This window comes from Triticum urartu, chromosome 5 (assembly GCF_003073215.2).
Source record: "Triticum urartu cultivar G1812 chromosome 5, Tu2.1, whole genome shotgun sequence".
Taxonomy (NCBI): domain Eukaryota; kingdom Viridiplantae; phylum Streptophyta; class Magnoliopsida; order Poales; family Poaceae; genus Triticum; species Triticum urartu.
The window spans coordinates 432,581,081-432,604,422 of record NC_053026.1 but is presented as its reverse complement, the minus strand read 5'-3'; the positions used below and the strand labels follow the sequence as shown (position 1 = coordinate 432,604,422).

At 46.5% G+C, this 23,342-nt stretch overlaps 2 protein-coding genes across 2 annotated transcripts; both read right to left on the bottom strand.

The window, feature by feature from the left end:
- Nucleotides 1-6,487: 6,487 nt before the first annotated feature.
- Nucleotides 6,488-7,486, bottom strand: LOC125556157 (ethylene-responsive transcription factor ERF109-like). The gene has a single exon (XM_048718942.1). The coding sequence runs from the start codon at nucleotides 7,429-7,431 to the stop codon at nucleotides 6,700-6,702; it is 732 nt and encodes a 243-aa protein (XP_048574899.1). The 5' UTR covers nucleotides 7,432-7,486; the 3' UTR covers nucleotides 6,488-6,699.
- A 12,822-nt stretch (nucleotides 7,487-20,308) lies between these two features.
- LOC125556156 (GDSL esterase/lipase At5g33370-like) lies at nucleotides 20,309-21,699 on the bottom strand. The gene is made up of 2 exons (XM_048718941.1): nucleotides 21,277-21,699; nucleotides 20,309-21,190 (listed from the first exon to the last, which is right to left on the bottom strand). The coding sequence occupies exons 1-2, from the start codon at nucleotides 21,646-21,648 to the stop codon at nucleotides 20,456-20,458; spliced, it is 1,107 nt and encodes a 368-aa protein (XP_048574898.1). The 5' UTR covers nucleotides 21,649-21,699; the 3' UTR covers nucleotides 20,309-20,455.
- Between the last annotated feature and the right edge of the window lie 1,643 nt (nucleotides 21,700-23,342).

The window sequence follows — 23,342 nt, the reverse complement described above, 5'->3', positions numbered from 1 at the left end:
TTAGAGATGCTTTCTCCGTGCAAAACCAGATATTTACAATATTAAAAGATCACATATGTGGAGTTTATGGCATCCCGAAAACTGTAGCACTTTTTTTCAGGCCTGCCCCATAACGGTAGAAAGCAAAGTCCCCCTGTCTGATGTAATCAACAACAGGGATGCGGCTGGCCTAACCGCTAAGTGGGCCTTGGAATTTCTGCCTTTCGAGATCAAACTTCTGGATATACTCAAAACCTAGAATTTTATCTCTCTGCATTTGCCATGGCTAATTTACGATAACAACATTTTATAGTTTGCCAAGTGACCCTCTTTTTCTCAAAATATATACATTTACCATGTCACCAATGATTTTTATTTCCCCATTACCATGTCCTATATAGATTATTTTTTAAAAAGTTGCCATATCTATTTTGTGATCTGTTTTTCCTAATTTTGCCATCATGTGTCCTACTCACATGGCAAAATTTACAATTTTTTTGTTTTCTACAATTGGCATGGCAATTTTTTTAAAGTAGCCCATGTGAACCTATTTGTCAAAATTTATACATTTGCCATGTCATCGATCGAATTTTTTTCCGCATTTGCCATGACTTATAAATATTTTTTTTAAGTTGCTATATCTTTATTGTTATTTTGTGTTTCCTAATTTTGCTATCATTTTAGAGAACATAAATTATAATGTTGGATTTTTTAAATAATTGTGTACTACTCAAATGGAAATTTTCATAAATTTTCCACATGGCAAAAATTATTTCCATAAATCATTGCAATTTGTTTTGTGTTCTTTTGTGTGTTTTGCTCAACGTATGAGTTCTATAGTTTTTATTACATATATAATGGAAAATTAATCATCACAATGATGGCAACTATTATTTCATGGCAATGTCCTTGTGCATGTTTTTTTGTATCTACTGGACCACGGGCAAATTATTTGTAAATAACATGGCGATTGATTTATTCATACCATGGAAATTGCAGATATCATAGTAATAATTACTGCATATGTCATGTTTTTTTTATAGGGCATAGTTTCAGATATATTTGTCTTGTCTATTCTCAAAATGAACTTCGGGAAGGGTGAGAGGGGGAGAGGGAGGGCAAGAGTTTTGGTGATGGCAATTTTTCCTTGAGATCGGGCCCTGGTGAAGAATAGATCAGACAAAAATAATTTTACATGGGCAAATCTCCCATTTTTCCCAATGGAAATGGCTTTTTGTAGGGAGTAATCACCTCCATGCTACATTTTTCAGGGATGATTAAGGGTGTGTTCGGATACCCTATAAGTTCACAAAACTTCACAGATCCAGCTTCTCTTCGTAGCTTCTCACTCCATGCAGCGATTTCCTTCCGTTCAACAGCTAAATCAGCTTCTCCAACTGGCAGTGGTTGCTGAACTGTCTAGCACCATTTTGGACCGGACAGCCCCAGACGACCGTCAAGGAGAGATGCGGTATCGATTCGTGGCGATACGTGGCCGGTGAGGTGTAACGCCCTCGATGCGGCTATATCTCCCACGTGTCGAAGCACGACTTAGAGGCATAACCGCATTGAAAGCAATGTCGCAAGTGAGGTAATCTTCACACAACCCATGTAATACATAAGGGAAAGAGATACATAGTTGGCTTACAATCGCCACTTCACACAAATACAAGAATAAAGCATTACATCATCCAGATACAATCAAGGTCCGACTACGGAACCAAAATAAAAGAAGAACCCCAAATGCGACAAAGGCCCTGATCGACCCCAATTGGGCTCCACTACTGACCAACTAGAACGAAACAACACAAAGGACAAGATCTTCATCGAGCTCCCCCTGAGCCTGGTTGCGTCATCTGCACGAACTCATCGGCACCTGCAAGCTGGTTTTGGAAGTATCTGTGAGTCACGGGGCCTCAGCAATCTCACACCCTCGCGATCAAGACTATTTAAGCTTATGGGTAAGGTAAAGGTATGAGGTGGAGCTGCAGCAAGCGACTAACATATATGGTGGCTAACATACGCAAATGAGAGCGAGAAGAGAAGGCAAAAGCACGGTCGAAAATCTATGATCAAGAAGTGATCCTAAAACAACCTACGTCAAGCATAACTCCAACACCGTGTTCGCTCCCGGACTCCGCCGGAAAGAGACCATCACGGTTACACACGCGGTTGACTCATTTTAATTAAGTTAAGGTTCAAGTTATCTACAACCGGACATTAACAAATTCCCATCTGCACATAACCGCGGGCACGGCTTTCGAAAGTTCAAATCCCTGCAGGGGTGTCCCAACTTAGCCCATGACAAGCTCTCACGGTCAACGAAGGAATAGACCTCCTCCCGAGACATTCCGATCAGACTCGGTATCCCGGTACAACAAGACACTTCGACAAGTTAAAACAAATCCAGCAACACCACCCAGATGTGCCGACAAATCCCGATAGGAGCTGCACATATCTCGTTCTCAGGGCACACCGGATGAGCAAGACGTCGGGTAGGCCAGCCCAGAGTTGCCCCTGGTAGCCCCGGACATCGCTCGGTTGGACCAACACTCAGAGAAGCACTGGCCCGGGGGGGTTAAAATAATGATGACCCTTGGGCGCGCGACCCCCAAGGGAAAAGAAAAAGCTAGGTGGCGAATGGTAAGACCAATGTTGGGCATTGCTGGAAAAGCTTTAATCAAGACGAACTATCAAGGGGTTTCCATTATTACCCAACCGCGTAAGGAACGCAAAATCCGGGAACATAACACCGATATGACAGAAACTAGGGCGGCAAGAGTGGAACAAAACACCAGGCATAAGGCCGAGCCTTCCACCCTTTACCAAGTATATAGATGCATTAATTAAATAAGATATATAGTGATATCCCAACAAGTAAACATGTTCCAACAAGGAACAACAACTCCATGTTCCGACAAGGAACAAACTTCAATCTTCACCTGCAACTAGCAACGCTATAAGAGGGGCTGAGCAAAGCGGTAACATAGCCAAGCAACGGTTTGCTAGGACAAGGTGGGTTAGAGGCTTGGTTCAACAATATGGGAGGCATGATAAACAAGTGGTAGGTATCGCAGCATAGGCATAGCAAAAGAGCGAGCATCTAGCAAGCAAAGATAGAAGTGATTTCGAGGGTATGGTCATCTTGCCTGAAATCCTGCAAGGAAGAAGAACGAGTCCATGAAGAAGACAAACGGACGTATACGAACGGGTCCTCACAAACGCGACGTTACCGGAACCAACCCGAAGAAGCAAACACCGGAAAGAAGCACACAACATGGTAAACAACCAACATATGAACATGGTATGATATGCGGGATGCGGTATGCGATGCGTATGCATGATTTGCAAGGAAATGAAAGAACCTGGCCTCAACATGGAAATCCAAGTGTGCCACTGGAAAGATGAGATGAAATCGCTTGAAAACGATATAAAGAACGCCGGGATCGGAGTTACGGTTTGGAAACGGCAAGCAATTCAAATATGACCACGTACTGCGATTTACAGCAAGTAGCCATCTAAATGCAACGAGATGAACATGCTACACCACTCAAACATGGCATAAAAATACATGGCAGGGATGCATTCAAGATGCTTAACAAAAGATGAACACTGAGCTACAGTCAATTCATCTCTTAACAGGTTCAAACAAGCATGGCAAAAATGCAAACGGTAAACAGATCTCAGACTTTGTGAAATTAACACTTGTCTGGAATTTCAGATCAGGTAGCACACTTTGGAGCATGAAAACTAGATGCTACAGGAACTGAACATGGCAAAGTAAAGCATGGCATGGAGCTACTCAAAGAGCTTAACAAAATTCTCTCAGTGACCTTGAGCCAAAAGGGATCAGAAAATACATTTGCAAGCATGTGGACATGGCAAAAACACAATCAGTTCTCACACTTAGTGAAAACTGGAGCATGCTGAAACAGATATCAAGTAGATATGTTTACGAGCTCGATGCACTCACTACAGAGCAAGTCATGACAATCTAAGCATGCACCCATCAAGAATACACAAAATACAAGCTAGACATGGCAAGAACAATAACATGGCATACACGGATCAACTACAACATCCTCAGCAAAATCGCTAACAAGTAGACAATCTGCCCAGATTCACGAAATAGCAAAAGTAGAGCTCGATTGACTCAAGCTAGGGTGATCCATAATTGCAAACAAAGACATGGATGGATAGAGCACTACAAGATTAACAAAACATCCTTACTGATCATCCTCAAAAGAGGCACGGGTCACTAGGAAACAACATGAACATATGGCATAATGAGATAAACAGATCAAGGACTTAGTGGAAATGCCAAGTCCCTGAAATCAGCATTACCAAGTGCCTCACTTTGCAAGCTTGTGCTAGTCACCACACACATCACAAAAATACATGGGTTGCACCTCTGGAAATATGGAAAAACCCTTAACAAAACATATGTAGAGCTCATGGGCATATCATGCACACAATAATCATGGCAAAAATGACAAATATCTAAATGGAGCAGCAGATCTGACAAATAACTCAAGTAGCACTCTTATAACAGCATTTCGGGCATCAAAATGCACTCAAATGAAAATGATGCAATGAGATGAAATGATGTGCTCTCTGAGACGAACATTTTGATATGCTATATGCCCAAAACGGAGCTACGGATGCAAAGTTACGGCACGATGAACAAGGGCATATGGATCTGGGAATTTCAGGGACTTAGTGGGATTTATACCTCCGCGAAAGTCAACGCGGGACGGAGGGATCCGGGACATGGGGAAGGAGCCGTTTGGTTGGAGGGATGGGTGGATCTGATCCATCCCGACAAAATCTCGCCGGAGTTGGCCGGAGTTGCGCCGGAGACGAAGGAGGAGGCCGGAGACGAGGAGGAGGCCGGAGGAGGGCCGGATCCGATGGCCGGAGAGGACGCCGGCGACGAGGAGGTTGCAGGCGGCCGTGGCGAGGCCGGGCGGCGCCGGAGTAGCGCGGTCGGGGCGGCGGATGGCCACGCCGGCGATGGCGCCCGAGGCGGCGAAGGGGCTCGCCCGCGAGCGGGAGGCGGCGCAGGCATGGGAGCCGGGCGGCGGTGGTTGCGGGCTCCTCCGCGGAAGGCGGTGGCGGCGGGCCACGGCTCCGGTGGCGGCTGGCGGCGGCGGCGAGCACGAAGGGGCGCGGTGGCGAGGCACCCCGGCGAGCAGGCGGCGCAAGTCCGGCGAGGAGGCGGCGGGTCGAAACGGGCGGGCGACGGCGGCGGTGTGGGCTCGCGCGGGCCCGATCTGGGCTCCACGGGCCGGCGACGCGAGGATGGCGGAGGAGGACAGGTGGCGCGACGCGATTCGCTGCGGCGGGCCGTTGGACGTGTCCGGCCGCCGGGCGGACATGTCCGGCGGCGCGGGGAGGAGTGGATCTAGGGTTCATCCGCGAAATGATCTGAAATTTCGGGGAGGGGTGCTCTTTTATAGGTAGAGGGGGCTAGGAGAGTCCAAATGAGGTGCGGTTTTCGGTCACGTGATTGTGATCGAACGACCGAGATGATGGAGAGGTTTTAGGTGGGTTTTGGGTCAAATTGGAAGGGTGTTGGGCTGCAACACACACGAGGCCTTTTCGGTCCCTCGGTTAACCGTTGGAGCATCAAACGAAGTCCAAATGGTACGAAACTTGACAGGCGGTCTACCGGTGGTAAACCAAGGCCGCTTGGCAACTCTAGGTCCAATCCGGAAATGTTTAATCCCCACACACGAAAGAAAGGGTAGAAGTGACCACCGAAGGAGAACAGAGCGCCGGAATGCAAAATGGACAACGGGGAAAATGCTCGGATGCATGAGACGAACACGTATGCAAAAGAAATGCACATGATGACATGATATGCAATGCATGACACGCAAGCAATGACAAGGCAACAACAACGAATAACTGGACGACACCTGGTACATCGGTCACGGGGCGTTACATGAGAGGATGAATCATTTTCACTCCAGATTCTCGTTCTGATGGTGTTGGGCTTTCCTCACTCCAGGGTTTTGCACTTCGATCGACCACAACTTTCTGAAGCTAGTTTCATGGAGCTAGATCGTTCGACTTGGCTCCGCACGAGAAGTTTGCGAAGCGTGGAGTGAGAGGAATTCAGAACGGCCCCTAAATCTAGAGTTATTCACGTCCTCAAATATTACTATTAAAAAGAAATAGTTTGATAGATGTGATGTATGTCTAGTTTGTTTGTTTATTATAATTAATATTCTGAGAAGACATGTACTCCCTTTGTAAATTAATATAAAAGCGTTTAGAACACTAAAATAGTGATCTAAATGCTCTTATATTAGTTTACAAAAGGAGTATCTTCATACGAGACAACATGATATATTTGAGTGGCCTCATTCTTTTCACGAGTTACCATTTGAGTGGTAGGTTTTTCGTACAACCCATGATATAACACAGTGCGTTCATTTCTTCATTCAGGTGATAAACAGTACTTTCTTTATAAACTAATATAAAATCGTTTTGATAGCTAAAATAATGATAAAAATGCTTTTATAATAGTTTACGGAGGGAGGGGGAGTACTCGTGATGCTTAACAAGTGTAACGAACTAACGACTGTGTGCTGGCAATGCTTTGTCTCAACAAATCGAACGAATAAATCACTACGATTCTCAGTTAGTCTGTTCCCAACAGCTGGTATCTGTCACTATAAGTAATCACCCTTATATACAAGATCTCAAATACACCTATGCTGGACTCGAAAATGGCGCGAACCACGGGTCCTCTCCATCTATCGTCATGAGATCCTGCAGGCCTTCCCACAGCTGGTCGCCGGCTCCGCCCGCACCCAGCTGCCACTCTCCCGGCGTCCTCTGGCCGGCGTCCGTGCTGCACGGCGACGGCGTGGCCAGAGTCTCGTTCTGCGGCGCCGCGCCAGCGTCACCATCGCCGCCATTGCCGCTCCCGTGCTCACGCAGGGGCCCGTCGGAGCACGGGAAGTTGAGCCTGGCGCGCGGGCCGCGGAACTCGAGCGCGGCGAGGTCGTACGCCCGCGCGGCCTCCTCGGCGGTGTCGAAGGTCCCGAGCCACTTGCGCACCGCGCGGCGCGGGTCGCGGATCTCCGCCGCCCACTTGCCCCACGGCCGCTGCCGCACGCCGCGGTAGACGTTCTTCTTCCTCCGCCGCTTCCTCTGCACCCCTCCCGCGGGCACGGCCGCCGCCGCCGCCTCCGGCTCGGCGGCCCCGAAGAAGTCGCACCCGAGGCAGCCGTCGATGCCGCACCGCCCGCACGCCACGGCCACGACGACCTCCGGCGGCGCCGTGGTGTACCCGGAGACGACGTGTCGCAGCGCGGCCACGATGATGCCGTGCTCCTGCTCGGAGGAGATCGTCCGGCCGTGGAGCCCCGTCGCTGCCGTGCCTCCGCGATGGTCGTGGAACTGGAACGTCGCGGCGCAGTCCTGGTTCGCAGTGGCCATGGCTATGACTGTGCCCTGGGCGCTTGGAGGGTGGCGTACGTGCTTGAAATTGGAGTGAGGCGGGAGGCGCTGGCGAGGGGGGGCGGTTATATACCACCCTGGGAACATCGACAGCAACGCGGCGCGGATGTCGTTGACAGAGCGGCGCCAGGAGGATGGATATGCATCGTCGATCTTCCCATTTTCTGCACAGGAGGAAAACGTGTGGACGCGGAGCCTCGCTGCCTCTCCTTCTCGATGGTCTTGGGCAGTGGATGGATGGACTGCGACGCGCGCGCTGACGTACGTGCGTGGCTACCTACGTTCGTTCGGCCGAGGAGGGAGGGGGCTGACTTCGTTGTGGGGTCGGACCGTCAGAGAGAGGCTGGACATGGAGACAAGTGTGTGATGGCTAGTATACTATAGTCAGACGGAAGAAAGTCAAAGGTCAACTCGCTCATCCGTAGCAGCTCCTGTTTTCTTTTAGCTTAAGCAAATCATTTTTATTGCCACGTTTACTAGTATTACTACCAGTGATGCATAGATGACGTCAGAAAAGCTTGGCAGTGGCTTATATTCTGCAAGATGGCTGTCGAAATTTCTTTCAGAAGATTCGAGAACATCAAATTTAGATATCCATATATTCTTTCCTATTGCTGGGTGCAGGCCAGCCTTTTCATCACGTAATGCTGAAAACCCATGGCCATTTTTTTTCCATTCTTTCTTTCTGATGATGATATGACCTCTACGGCCTAGTTTGGCAGTATTCACAAACCTTGGTATTGCAGTGCGTGGGCAACAGATGCTACAGTTTCTAAAAACTGCATTTTTCTCAGTTTTTGGAAAACTACGGATATGTTTGGCTGGTGCTGTTTTACCGTAGTTTTGACCGATTACTACACAGCTGAACCTAACTTAGCTACACCTATGGAGTTACATGACCGGTTCAATCAGCGTGTGCAGGACGCCTAGCTGATTGTTGACCTAGAAAGTCGTGGGCGCAATCAATCATGCTACACGAGTGCACATGGAATTGTGTTGGGGCCTTTTCGGTTCAAGGGATTTTAACGGAGATTGACAGGGATTGTGGGGGATTAAATCCCCTACAAGCCAAATTCCCCTCCAATCTTCTCCAAACCCCTTGGGAGGAGGTTGGACCGAACAAGGCCTTGATGGGCCCAATCAATTGAGCGGGTAGTGCATATCTTTTTCGTGAGCTTCATTTGTCCATGGTAATAGAGAAGACGGATGAATTGCACATGAGGATGGGTGGACGACGGGATCACGAGAAAAAATTGCAGGGGAGAGCAAAGTAACACTCATGTTTATCTTTTTACGAAAAAGAAGTCCCAGCCTCTTTTTCCAATACAGCAAAAGAAAAAACCACGATTTCAAGAGAACCGTAGTTTCTAGAATTGATGTATTTGTTCATGCCAAACACATCTAAGTATTTAAAACAATGGTTTATTGAAAACCACGATATTTTTTGTAAAACTGCAAAAAAAATACTTTGTTGCCAAAGGCAACCTACATGTTTACAACTTGTACTCCCTCCGAGGTCCTTTTTACTCTATGTGGTATTAGATTTGTGTAAAGTCAAAGTTTGCAAAGTTTGACCAAATTTGTATTAAAAAGTATCAATGTCTGCAATACCATACATGTTAGGATCCAGCTAGTTGATTCACTCAATCACCATGATCTAGCTGTAATTCAAGGATTACAAGAGGATGAACCAGAGAAGGGAGGTGACAGAGGAGGAAGAGGAGCTGTACGGGAAGAGGAAGAAGGAATCACACGCCTCAACATGCCTAGGCCGAAGCCCACCCGTCCAAGCCACCTCTCCACCTATTTGTACTTGTTGTCCCTTATCCTTCCAAGCAGGTCTAGCCCAAGGTTGACGGCCCGCCGTCCGTAGATTAGATAGAGTGGCTGACAAAATATATATACTATGAAACTACAATTCATAATGAATCTAACAATATTGATTTGGCATTGTGAATGTCGATACTTTTCTCCATTGGTTCCCGGTTTGGATTTGGTAGAGAAGCAAGGGCGACTCAGCAAGCAAGAATCATCCATCAAGGCACGATCTGGAGTTATTCATACGGTTTTTAGCTGGTCAGAGGTACATGACATTATTCTGGGAAATGATTCCAGCTAATTGTTGCTGGGTGTCCTTATCACTCTATTTTCCTCTGCCAACAAGGCTGACACCAAATCATGCACATGACACATGAAATCTCTGTTGTGGCCATTTTATTTTCAAAACGGAGGCAAAATATTGGGTTTGTCTAGGGCACATATAGATGTGCCCTAGTTATTGCACATCTAAGTGGCTCAATCAAACTAAGAAGGAAAAGAAAAAAGAGGAAAGGAAATGTTTGCACAAATCTCCGTGTAAAATTAAGGACATGGGACTTAGATGTGCAATACTTAGGGCACATCTAGATGTGCTTTAGCAAAACTGCAAAATATTTGTCTCATTGGTTAATTAAGAAGAAGATAATAGTCCGATTAATTTATAGTAAATCAAGTAAAACCGTTACAAACTGACCGTAAGAGGATTACTCACAAAACATGAAACCCCACGACCTCACAAGCAGCCTACCAAACGCTCCACACACAACAACTCTAACCCCCAACACTTGTATAACACAACGGAACCCCGGTCAAGTACACCTCAACAAAAGGCAATAGGCAACACCAAAACCACGGTAATGACCAAAACCATGAGGACGAGCCATGAACCCGAAGATCATCCATCAAGCATGAGTGGTTTCTCCTTCTGGATGCTGGTCGGAGGGCAATTGTGTTGGGATTCGTAGTAATTTCAAAAAAAAAATCTACGCACACGCAAGATCATGGTGATGCATAGCAACGAGAGGGGGAGAGTGTGATCTACGTACCCTTGTAGATCGACAACGGAAGCGTTAACTTGGTTGATGTAGTCGTACGTCTTCACGGCCCGACCGATCAAGCACCGAAACTACGGCACCTCCGAGTTCTAGCACACGTTCAGCTCGATGACGATCCCCGGACTCCGATCCAGCAAAGTGTCGGGGAAGAGTTCCGTCAGCACGACGGCGTGGTGACGATCTTGATGTACTACTGTCGCAGGGCTTCGCCTAAGCACCACTACAATATTATCAAGGACTATGGTGGAAGGGGGCACCGCACACGGCTAAGAATATGATCACGTGGATCAACTTGTGTCTCTAGGGGGTGCCCCTGCCTCCGTATATAAAGGCTCAAAGGGGGGGGGGGGCGGCCGGCCAAGAGGAGGCGCGCCAGGAGGGGAAGGATTCGCGGGGGGAAAGAGGAGAGAGAGGAGGAAGGGGGGCGCCCTCTCCTTGTCCTATTCGGACCAAGGGGGGAGGGGCGCGCGGCCCATCTCTGGCCACCTCTCCTCTCTTCCACTAAGGCCCACTTAAGGCCCATATACCTCCCGGGGGGTTCCGGTAACCTTCCGGTAATCCGGTAAAATCCCGATTTCACCCGGAACATTTCCGATATCCAAACATAGGCTTCCAATATATCAATCTTTATGTCTCGACCATTTCGAGACTCCTCGTCATGTCCGTGATCACATCTGGGACTCCGAACAACCTTCGGTACATCAAAATGCCTAAACTCATAATATAACTGTCATCGTAACCTTAAGCATGCGGACCCTACGGGTTCGAGAACAATGTAGACATGACCGAGACACGTCTCCGGTCAATAACCAATAGCGGAACCTGGATGCTCATATTGGCTCCTACATATTCTACGAAGATCTTTTATCGGTCAGACCGCATAACAACATACGTTGTTCCCTTTGTCATCGGTATGTTACTTGCCCGAGATTCGATCGTCGGTATCCTATACCTAGTTCAATCTCGTTACCGGCAAGTCTCTTTACTTGTTCTGTAATACATCATCCCGCAACTAACTCATTAGTTGCAATGCTTGCAAGGCTTAGGTGATGGTGCATTACCGAGAGGGCCCAGAGATACCTCTCCGACAATCGGAGTGACAAATCCTAATCTCGAAATACGCCAACCCAACATGTACCTTTGGAGACACCTGTAGAGCTCCTTTATAATCACCCAGTTACGTTGTGACGTTTGGTAGCACACAAAGTGTTCCTATGGCAAACGGGAGTTGCATAATCTCATAGTCATAGGAACATGTATAAGTCATGAAGAAATCAATAGCAACATACTAAATGATCGGGTGCTAAGCTAGTGGAATGGGTCATGTCAATCAGATCATTCAACTAATGATGTGATCCTGTTAATCAAATAACAACTCTTTGTCCATGGTTAGGAAACATAACCATCTTTGATTAACGAGCTAGTCAAGTAGAGGCATACTAGTGACACTCTGTTTGTCTATGTATTCACACATGTATTATGTTTCCGGTTAATACAATTCTAGCATGAATAATAAACTTTTATCATGATATAAGAAAATAAATAATAACTTTATTATTGCCTCTAGGGCATATTTCCTTCAGTCTCCCACTTGCACTAGAGTCAATAATCTAGATTACACAGTAATGATTCTAACACCCATGGAGCCTTGGTGCTGATCATGTTTTGCTTGTGGAAGAGGCTTAGTCAACGGGTCTGCAACATTCAGATCCGTATGTATCTTGCAAATCTCTATGTCTCCCACCTGGACTAGATCCCGGATGGAATTGAAGCGTCTCTTGATGTGCTTGGTTCTCTTGTGAAATCTGGATTCCTTCGCCAAGGTAATTGCACCAGTATTGTCACAAAAGATTTTCATTGGACCCGATGCATTAGGTATGACACCTAGATCGGATATGAACTCCTTCATCCAGACTCCTTCATTCGCTGCTTCCGAAGCAGCTATGTATTCCGCTTCACACGTAGATCCCGCCACGACGCTCTGTTTAGAACTGCACCAACTGACAGCTCCACCGTTTAATGTAAACACGTATCCGATTTGCGATTTAGAATCGTCCGGATCAGTGTCAAAGCTTGCATCAACGTAACCGTTTACGATGAGCTCTTTGTCACCTCCATATACGAGAAACATATCCTTAGTCCTTTTCAGGTACTTCAGGATGTTCTTGACCGCTATCCGGTGATCCAATCCTGGATTACTTTGGTACCTCCCTGCTAGACTTATAGCAAGGCACAAATCATGTCTGGTACACAGCATTGCATACATGATAGAGCCTATGGCTGAAGCATAGGGAACATCTTTCATTTTCTCTCTATCTTCTGCAGTGGTCGGGCATTGAGTCTGACTCAACTTCACACCTTGTAACACAGGCAAGAACCCTTTCTTTGCTTGATCCATTTTGAACTTCTTCAAAATCTTGTCAAGGTATGTGCTTTGTGAAAGTCCAATTAAACGTCTTGATCTATCTCTATAGATCTTTATGCCTAATATGTAAGCAGCTTCATCGAGGTCTTTTATTGAAAAACTCTTATTCAAGTATCCCTTTATGTTATCCAGAAATTCTATATCATTTCCAATCAGTAATATGTATCCACATATAATATCAGAAATGCTACAGAGCTCCCACTCACTTTCTTGTAAATACAACCTTCTCCAAAAGTCTGTATAAAACCAAATGCTTTGATCACACTATCAAAGCGTTTATTCCAACTCCGAGAGGCTTGCACCAGTCCATAAATGGATCGCTGGAGCTTGCACACTTTGTTAGCTCCCTTTGGATCGACAAAACCTTCCGGTTGCATCATATACAACTCTTCTTCCAGAAATCCATTCAGGAATGCAGTTTTGACATCCATCTGCCAAATTTCATAATCATAAAATGCGGCAATTGCTAACATGATTCGGACAGACTTAAGCATCGCTACGGGTGAGAAGGTCTCATCGTAGTCAACCCCTTGAACTTGTTGAAACCCTTTTGCGACAAGTCGAGCTTTGTAGACAGTAATATTACCATCGGCGTCAGTCTTCTTCTTGAAGATCCATTTATTCTCAATTGCTTGCCGATCATTGGGCAAGTCAACCAAAGTCCACACTTTGTTCTCATACATGGATCCCATCTCAGATTTCATGGCTTCAAACCATTTTGCGGAATCTGGGCTCACCATCGCTTCTTCATAGTTTGTAGGTTCATCATGATCTAGTAGCATGACTTCCAGAACTGGATTACCGTACCACTCTGGCGCAGATCTCACTCTGGTTGATCTACGAGGTTCAGTAGTATCTTGTTCTGAAGTTTCATGATCATTATCATTAGCTTCCTCACTTATTGGTGTAGGTGTCACAGAAACAGTTTTCTGTGATGCACTACTTTCCAATAAGGGAGCAGGTACAGTTACCTCGTCAAGTTCTACTTTCCTCCCACTCACTTCTTTCGAGAGAAACTCCTTCTCTAGAAAGTTTCCGAGCTTAGCAACAAAAGTCTTGCCTTCGGATCTGTGATAGAAGGTGTATCCAATAGTCTCCTTTGGATATCCTATAAAGACACATTTCTCCGATTTGGGTTCGAGCTTATCAGGTTGAAGCTTTTTCACATAAGCATCGCAGCCCCAAACTTTCAGAAACGACAACTTTGGTTTCTTGCCAAACCATAGTTCATAAGGCGTCGTCTCAACGGATTTTGATGGTGCCCTATTTAATGTGAATGCGGCTGTCTCCAAAGCATAACCCCAAAACGATAGCGGTAAATCAGTAAGAGACATCATAGATCGCACCATATCTAGTAAAGTACGATTACAACGTTCGGACACACCATTACGCTGCGGTGTTCCGAGTGGCGTGAGTTGCGAAACTATTCCGCATTGTTTCAAATCTACACCAAACTCGTAACTCAAATATTCTCCTTCACGATCAGATCGTAGAAACTTTATTTTCTTGTTACGATGATTTTCAACTTCACTCTGAAATTCTTTGAACTTTTCAAACATTTCAGACTTATGTTTTATTAAGTAGATATACCCATATCTGCTTAAGTCATCTGTGAAGGTGAGAAAATAACGATATCCGCCACGAGTCTCAATATTCATCGCACCACATACATCTGTATGTATGATTTCCAACAAATCTGTTGCTCTCTCCATAGTACCGGAGAACGGCGTTTTAGTCATCTTGCCCATGAGGCACGGTTCGCAAGTACCAAGTGATTCATAATCAAGTGGTTCCAAAAGTCCATCAGTATGGAGTTTCTTCATGCGCTTTACACCGATATGACCTAAACGGCAGTGCCACAAATAAGTTGCACTATCATTATCAACTCTACATCTTTTGGCTTCAACATTATGAATATGTGTGTTACTACTATCGAGATTCAATAAGAATAGACCACTCTTCAAGGGTGCATGACCATAAAAGATATTACTCATATAAATAGAACAACCATTATTCTTTGATTTAAATGAATAACCGTCTCGCATCAAACAAGATCCAGATATAATGTTCATGCTTTACGCTGGCACCAAATAACAATTATTTAGGTCTAATATTAATCCCGAAGGTAGATGTAGAGGTAGCGTGCCGACCGCGATCACATCGACTTTGGAACCGTTTCCCACGCGCATCATCACCTCGTCCTTAGACAATCTTCGCTTAATTCGTAGTCCCTGTTTCGATTTGCAAATATTAGCAACAGAACCAGTATCAAATACCCATGTGCTACTGCGAGCATTAGTAAGGTACACATCAATAACATGTATATCACATATACCTTTGTTCACCTTGCCATCCTTCTTATCCGCCAAATACTTGGGGCAGTTCCGCTTCCAGTGACCAGTCTGCTTGCAGTAGAAGCACTCAGTTTCAGGCTTAGTTCCAGACTTGGGTTTCTTCTCTTGAGCAACAACTTGCTTGCTGTTCTTCTTGAAGTTCCCCTTCTTCTTCCCTTTGCCCTTTTTCTTGAAACTAGTGGTCTTGTTGACCATCAACACTTGATGCTCCTTTTTGATTTCTACCTCCGCAGCTTTCAGCATTGCGAAGAGCTCGGGAATAGTCTTATTCATCCCTTGCATATTATAGTTCATCACGAAGCTCTTGTAGCTTGGTGACAGTGATTGGAGAATTCTGTCAATGACGCAATCATCTGGAAGATTAACTCCCATTTGAATCAAGTGATTATTATATCCAGACATTTTGAGTATATGCTCACTGACAGAACTGTTCTCCTCCATCTTGCAGCTATAGAACTTATTGAAGACTTCATATCTCTCAATCCGGGCATTTGCTTGAAATATTAACTTCAACTCCTGGAACATCTCATATGCTCCATGACGTTCAAAACGTCGTTGAAGTCCCGGTTCTAAGCCGTAAAGCATGGCACACTGAACTATCGAGTAGTCATCAACTTTGCTCTGTCAGACGTTCACAACATCTGGTGTTGCTCCAGCAGCAGGCCTGGCACCCAGTGGTGCTTCCAGGACGTAATTCTTCTGTGCAGCAATGAGGATAATCCTCAAGTTACGGACCCAGTCCGTGTAATTGCTATCATCATCTTTCAACTTTGCTTTCTCAAGGAACGCATTAAAATTCAACGGAACAACAGCACGGGCCATTTATCTACAATCATACATAAACAAGCAAGATACTATCAGGTACTAAGTTCATGATAAATTTAGGTTCAATTAATCATATTACTTAAAGAACTCCCACTTAGATAGACATCCCTCTAATCCTCTAAGTGATTGCGTGATCCAAATCAACTAAACCATGTCCGATCATCACGTGATATGGAGTAGTTTCATTGGTGAACATCACTATGTTGATCATATCTACTATATGATTCACGCTCGACCTTTCGGTCTCCGTGTTCCGAGGCCATATCTGTATATGCTTGGCTCGTCAAGTATAACCTGAGTATTCCGCGTGTGCAACTGTTTTGCACCCGTTGTATTTGAACATAGAGCCTATCACACCCGATCATCACGTGGTGTCTCAGCACGAAGAACTTTCGCAATGGTGCATACTCAGGGAGAACACTTCTTGATAATTTAGTGAGAGATCATCTTATAATGCTACCGTCAATCAAAGCAAGATAAGATGCATAAAAGATAAACATCACATGCAATCAATATAAGTGATATGATATGGCCATCATCATCTTGTGCTTGTGATCTCCATCTCCGAAGCACCGTCATGATCACCATCGTTACCGACACGATACCTTGATCTCCATCGTAGCATCGTTGTCGTCTCGCCAATCTTATGCTTCCACGACTATCGCTACCGCTTAGTGATAAAGTAAAGCATTACAGCGCGATTGCATTGCATACAATAAAGCGACAACCATATGGCTCCTACCAGTTGCCGATAACTCGGTTACAAAACATGATCATCTCATACAATAAAATTTAGCATCATGTCTTGACCATATCACATCACAACATGCCCTGCAAAAACAAGTTAGACGTCCTCTACTTTGTTGTTGCATGTTTTACGTGGCTGCTACGGGCTTAAGCAAGAACCAATCTTACCTACGCATCAAAACCACAACGATAGTTTGTCAAGTTGGTGTTGTTTTAACCTTCACAAGGACCGGGCGTAGCCACACTTGGTTCAACTAAAATTGGAGAAACTGTCACCCGCAAGCCACCTATGTGCAAAGCACGTCGGGAGAACCGGTCTCGCGTAAGCGTACGCGTAATGTCGGTCCGGGCCGCTTCGTCCAACAATACCGCCGAACCAAAGTATGACATGCTGGTAAGCAGTATGACTTATATCGCCCACAACTCACTTGTGTTCTACTCGTGCATATAACATCAACATATAAAACCTAGGCTCGGATGCCACTGTTGGGATTCATAGTAATTTCAAAAGAATTTCCTACACACACGCAAGATCATGGTGATGCATAGCAATGAGAGGGGGAGAGTGTGATCTACGTACCCTTGTAGATCGACAACGGAAGCGTTAACTTGGTTGATGTAGTCGTACGTCTTCACGGCCCGACCGATCAAGCACCGAAACTATGGCACCTCCGAGTTCTAGCACACGTTCAGCTCGATGATGATCCCCGGACTCCGATCCAGCAAAGTGTCGGGGAAGAGTTCCGTCAGCACGACGGCGTGGTGACGATCTTGATGTACTACTGTCGCAGGGCTTCGCCTAAGCACCGCTACAATATTATCGAGGACTATGGTGGAAGGGGGCACCGCACACGGCTAAGAATATGATCACGTGGATCAACTTGTGTCTCTAGGGGGTGCCCCTGCCTCCGTATATAAAGGCTCAAAGGGGGGCGGCCGGCCAAGAGGAGGCGCGCCAGGAGGAGTCCTACTCCCCTCCTTTCCTAGTTGGAATAGGATTCGCGGAGGGGGGAAAGAGGAGAGAGAGGAGGAAGGGGGGCCGGCCCCCTCTCCTTGTCCTATTCGGACCAAGGGGGGGAGGGGCGCGCGGCCCATCTCTGGCCACCTCTCCTTTCTTCCACTAAGGCCCACTAAGGCCCATATACCTCCCGGGGGGTTCCGGTAACCTCCCGGTAATCCGGTAAAATCCCGATTTCACCCGGAACACTTCCGATATCCAAACATAGGCTTCCAATATATCAATCTTTATGTCTCGACCATTTCAAGACTCCTCGTCATGTCCGTGATCACATCTGGGACTCCGAACAACCTTCGGTACATCAAAACGCATAAACTCATAATATAACTGTCATCGAAACCTTAAGCGTGCGGACCCTACGGGTTCGAGAACAATGTAGACATGACCGAGACACGTCTCCGGTCAATAACCAATAGCGGGACCTGGATGCCCATATTGGTTCCTACATATTCTACGAAGATCTTTTATCGGTCAGACCGCATAACAACATACGTTGTTCCCTTTGTCATCGGTATGTTACTTGCCCGAGATTCGATCGTCGGTATCCTATACCTAGTTCAATATCGTTACCGGCAAGTCTCTTTACTCGTTCTGTAATACATCATCCCGCAACTAACTCATTAGTTGCAATGCTTGCAAGGCTTAAGTGATGTGCATTACCGAGAGGGCCCAGAGATACCTCTCCGACAATCGGAGTGACAAATCCTAATCTCGAAATACGCCAACCCAACATGTACCTTTGGAGACACCTGTAGAGCTCCTTTATAATCACCCAGTTACGTTGTGACGTTTGGTAGCACACAAAGTGTTCCTCTGGCAAACGGGAGTTGCATAATCTCATAGTCATAGGAACATGTATAAGTCATGAAGAAAGCAATAGCAACATACTAAATGATCGGGTGCTAAGCTAGTGGAATGGGTCATGTCAATCAGATCATTCAACTAATGATGTGATCCTGTTAATCAAATAACAACTCTTTGTCCATGGTTAGGAAACATAACCATCTTTGATTAACGAGCTAGTCAAGTAGAGGCATACTAGTGACACTCTGTTTGTCTATGTATTCACACATGTATTATGTTTCTGGTTAATACAATTCTGGCATGAATAATAAACTTTTATCATGATATAAGGAAATAAATAATAACTTTATTATTGCCTCTAGGGCATATTTCCTTCGAATTGCCCACCTTATTGTTTCGCCCCCTGATTGTCGTTCCCATCAGGAGGCAAGCAACCACCCTTCCCAATCCAGGGCTAGGAACCTCCAAGTTGTTTAGCACATCGCAAAGTTCTTTTGCGAAGAGAGAATCAACATTATTTGCTGATGGGGTGGAGTTTGAGCGAAAGGCACAATGGCCTAGGCGTGTTCGTGTGCACCTGCTCCCATGACAAAGGAAAATCCTAAACCACACATTAGGTCGCCGGCAAGTCCACATTTGTATGCCCCACTGTAGGATGAAAATAGAGCGGAAATAGGCGAAATTAGGTGCAGAAACCCAAAAATAATAAGGAAACAAATATTACCAAAAATGAAAACAAAGCGAATACCGAGCGGACATGGACACAAAAGCGGCATAGAAAAAACACAAGAAAACCAACAATATTTTAAACTTTGGCAACATAAAAACTTGAAGGCATCAAGCAACCAAAAGCACTTGCATGGTAGTGCAACTCAAATCACAATAATGCTCCAGTGACACACTCACGTTTAGGGGCGTAGATAGGCCCCAGGCCACCCTAGCCTTGGCCCGGGGCGTGAGCCTAAAACCTAGGCTTGTTTATTCCTACAGTCGTGTACTGTACCATACTGTAGTCACAGTGCCCTGAAGCTGGCCCGGGGCGTGCCGACATCCTTGCTACGCTACTGCTCACGGTAGTAGTAGTAGTAGTAGTAGTAGGGCCACACATGAGCAATTCTTCTCATTGTGTGTTTGTTGGGCTATAAAATAGCCATATGCGAATATCTTCCATTTCTGTTTTCTTTTTCATTTTCCTTCTCTGTTTCCATTTCCCACCAGAAAAGCTAAAAGTTTACGCTTTATTTTCATCAGTTTGCCTAATTCACATCTAGATGTTTTCTATATCTAAGCTCTTACAAATACATAACAACAAGAAACAAAAAAAAAAACTGGAACAAAAAAAATAAATCACAAACATAATTGACATCAGGTTAGATGTGACATAATTATGTCACATCTAAATGTGTCCTAGACAAACCCTATTTTCATCCCTACTCCACTGATAGAGGCAAAGCAATGCCGCACTAGCTTCTCAAGGTCGGGCATGATCTCCAACACCGGAGAAAATACCACAACGATAGCCTCGCCCTCAGCGGTAGACACTGAAAGCCACATTGATTACTCTGTGTCTTGATTACACTTGAGTTGCCTTTCCATTTGGGATCACTTCTTATAATATTGCAGGAGTGGTTCCTGTACTGGAAATGCTACAGAACAGAGTGGTATACTCTATACTGTCCCCAGGTGTTTCCATTTGGGATCATTTCTTATATCCAGTGACTGATCATAGTTAATATGATTGGAGGCAGAATTTTCGAGATATAAAATAAAATCAGGCAAAGGATGATCAACAAAAAATAACATAGTTGCTTTATTATTTTTATTGACTACTCGGTCGAATTAAGAGGACGGATACTCTGCTAGACATGGCAGAGGATGATAAATAAAAATCACGCAGATAATTTTTAGTGCACACGGATGCACTGGCACACTTAGAGAAAAATAGTAGGGTAATGGATTATGGCATTGCGGCGGCGTCCATGGCGAGGATGGTGGAGAGGTTGAGCGGGTGCATGTAGTCCGGGGAGCCGGCCATGAACTGGCTGACGATGATGCGGTTGGCCCTCTCGGTGGGGTGGAAGTTGTCCCAGAAGGCGTAGAGGGAGCGGTCGGGGCAGACGCTGGACATGGCGGTGCACAGCCCCACGCCGTTGTACGGGCCCTGGCCGCAGCACGCCACCTTGGACGTGACGAAGCCGTACGCCGCCGGGGCGGAGATGAAGTCCATGTGCATCCGGTACGCGTTGACGGCGACGAACACGTCGGCGCCGAACTGCGCGTTGAGGTCCTTGGTCATCTGCACCAGCTGCGGGTTGTAGAGCGCGGCGGCGCGCTGCAGCTCCAGGTCGCACTCGCCGTTGGCGCTCCGCGTGGCGAGCTCCGCCGGCGCGCAGCCGATCGGGCCGGAGCCGGTGACGAGGACGCGGCGGGCGCCCAGGCCGTGGAGCTGCTGGAGGATGGTCTTGTACTCGGCGATGAGGTAGCGCACGTAGTCCGGGAGCGCGAACTGGCGGGACCTGGCGGAGAAGGGCAGCAGGTAGTAGTTGTTAACGAAGTCGTTGCCGCCGAGCGTGATGAGCACCAGCGCGCTCCGCACCAGCCGCTGCGTCGCCGGCTCGCCGATCAGCCGCCGCACCCTGCTCTGGTACTGCTCGAAGTAGCGCAGCTGCTTCTGGATACGGATGATGTTCACCTGCAACGCGTTCGTTCGTTGCTTGTGTTTGCAATTTGAGGCAGGTGCTACAAGAGGAGAGGTACGAAGTAGCTGACTGAGCTTACAAACTGGATGCCGGTGTCGTTGAGGATGCCGACGCCGGCGGACGCGAAGTTGGCGCCGCCGAGCAGCTTGTGGCCGTCGAGGTGGGGGCTGAGGTAGGGCAGCACGGGCTTGGCCCCGAGGTGCTCGCTGATGATGTCAGGGACGTTGAGGCCGTTGGAGAAGCGGCCCGTGGCGCGGTGGGTCGGGTAGTCGAGGCCGTAGGGCGGCGAGTCGGCCCGCGCCGTGGTGGCCAGGTAGTTGTTGTTGCCGCTGTCCACCAGGGAGTCGCCGAACACGAAGAAGGGGCGAGGAGCGCTCGCCGTTGCTGCTGCTGCCGCCGCCGCCGCTACCATGGCTGCTGCCATCACGAGGAGGAGGCCAAGCGCACCCATGTCCTTGTGTAGCTTGGCTTGATCGCTGCTAGCTAGTAGCTGCTCGATCGACTGCGCCTTGCACTGCATGGTATGTCCATGGGTAGCTGTATTTATAGCCTGTGCAGTGCACAGCATGCGTCGCTGCCGATGGAATGCGTTGGCCATCTTGAGTAGTTTTCATGGCAACTTTTTGAGGACCCTCGAGAGGGATGCTCTATCTTTCGGTTTACCATAGTACAATCCACGAGAAGGCTATACTCATATCTGAGATGGGATCGTGCAGCATGCAGGGTTGCTTCTGATTCTGATGTGAGCTAACGAAAACTTATGCTGACAGTGACCTTAAGATTCCATTGAGGCGACAATGACCTTTGTTCGGAACTCGCTGGTATCACTCTCAGCACAGTATCACTCTCAGGACCTATGCCGACGGCCCTGGGCCGTAGGCATAGTCCGCGAGTCCGGTAGTGAATGGGATGCTGCACCATGCAGTAGGCCTTCTGATTATGATGTTAGCTAATGAAAACCGTATGTTGACAATGACCTCAAAACTCCATTGAGGCGACAATGACCTTTGTTCGGAGCTCGCTCCTGTCATTCTCAGCACAGTATCTAGTGCCAGGGGAAACTGAAGTGAATGACACTTCTATGCATGATACGCGCGACTTGTGATTGATACACGCCCGAGATCACCACGCATGCATGATGATAACTACTCCAAGATGGAGGCCGCATCATATCTCGTATTACTGTCCTCTTGAAACTGGCACACGACACCAATTATTACCATTTGCTCCATTTCCACCGACACCAGTAACCTGACAGTAAAAGAGTAAGGAAAGGCAGATGTACGTACATGCCATACGTGTTGCTACCTATACACTTTTGTGCATGTTGAATTGTGGTCGAAAGGCTAGGTGTAATTGCAGGCCTATCTCAATACAGGAGAAGCTGTCCTTGCGTAACAAACCGGCACCGCGTTTTTCAGGCCATTTAATCGGATTCCACGGTTCCCCTTCTTCCTCGCTTCATGTCTGCCCGCCTGCCCAGCCCGGCATACCATAGATAGATAGGAGCCCCGACTCAAACAAATCGGTGAATAACTGCATGCACACATGCCGCCGCCCGAACGCCGACTCGAACAAATCGGTGAATCATCCATGGAAGAGCTGCTTTCCATCCGGTTAATGTTAAGTGCTGTCGTGTTACTGTATTTCAGTGCAGAAAGCAAATCAGAATATGCATCGACACATTGACAGTATAGGAACTCAGATTTGCGAGAGAGAGAGAGAGAGAGAGAGAGAGAGAGAGAGAGAGTTTGTGACACGGGGGCAAGCATGCATCCAACTGAGTTTAACTACTATATGTATGATCATGCAGCTTCCATACAACTTTTGGCTCTCCACGCACCCACCTCTTTTTCTTTTGACTTGTAAATTTAAATCTATTATATTTTCCGAGTGAAAGATAAATTTATATTTCATTTGCATATTAGTGTTCCTTGTGGCGAGGGCTTTGAAACAAACTCACTTTTGAATACTTTTGACAAGTTTTAAAAACTTCAGAAAATTTCATCTATGAAAACTTAATATAACAATACTTGAGGCAGTGTGCAACAGCGGATGTGTGGATTGTTTAAATTTGTTAACAATACTTGATGAGATGCAAAATATATACAACTCGATATATCTTGACTGTAATTTGTTAATGCC

What these genes read in the sequence shown, in the direction of transcription:
- LOC125556157 (XM_048718942.1), bottom strand. Translation starts at nt 7,431, where the DNA reads ATGGCCACTGCGAACCAGGACTGCGCCGCGACGTTCCAGTTCCACGAC.
- LOC125556156 (XM_048718941.1), bottom strand. Translation starts at nt 21,648, where the DNA reads ATGGGTGCGCTTGGCCTCCTCCTCGTGATGGCAGCAGCCATGGTAGCG. An exon ending in ACGACACCGGCATCCAGTTT is followed by an intron (nt 21,191 to 21,276) that starts GTAAGCTCAGTC and finishes AACGCGTTGCAG; the next exon opens with GTGAACATCATCCGTATCCA.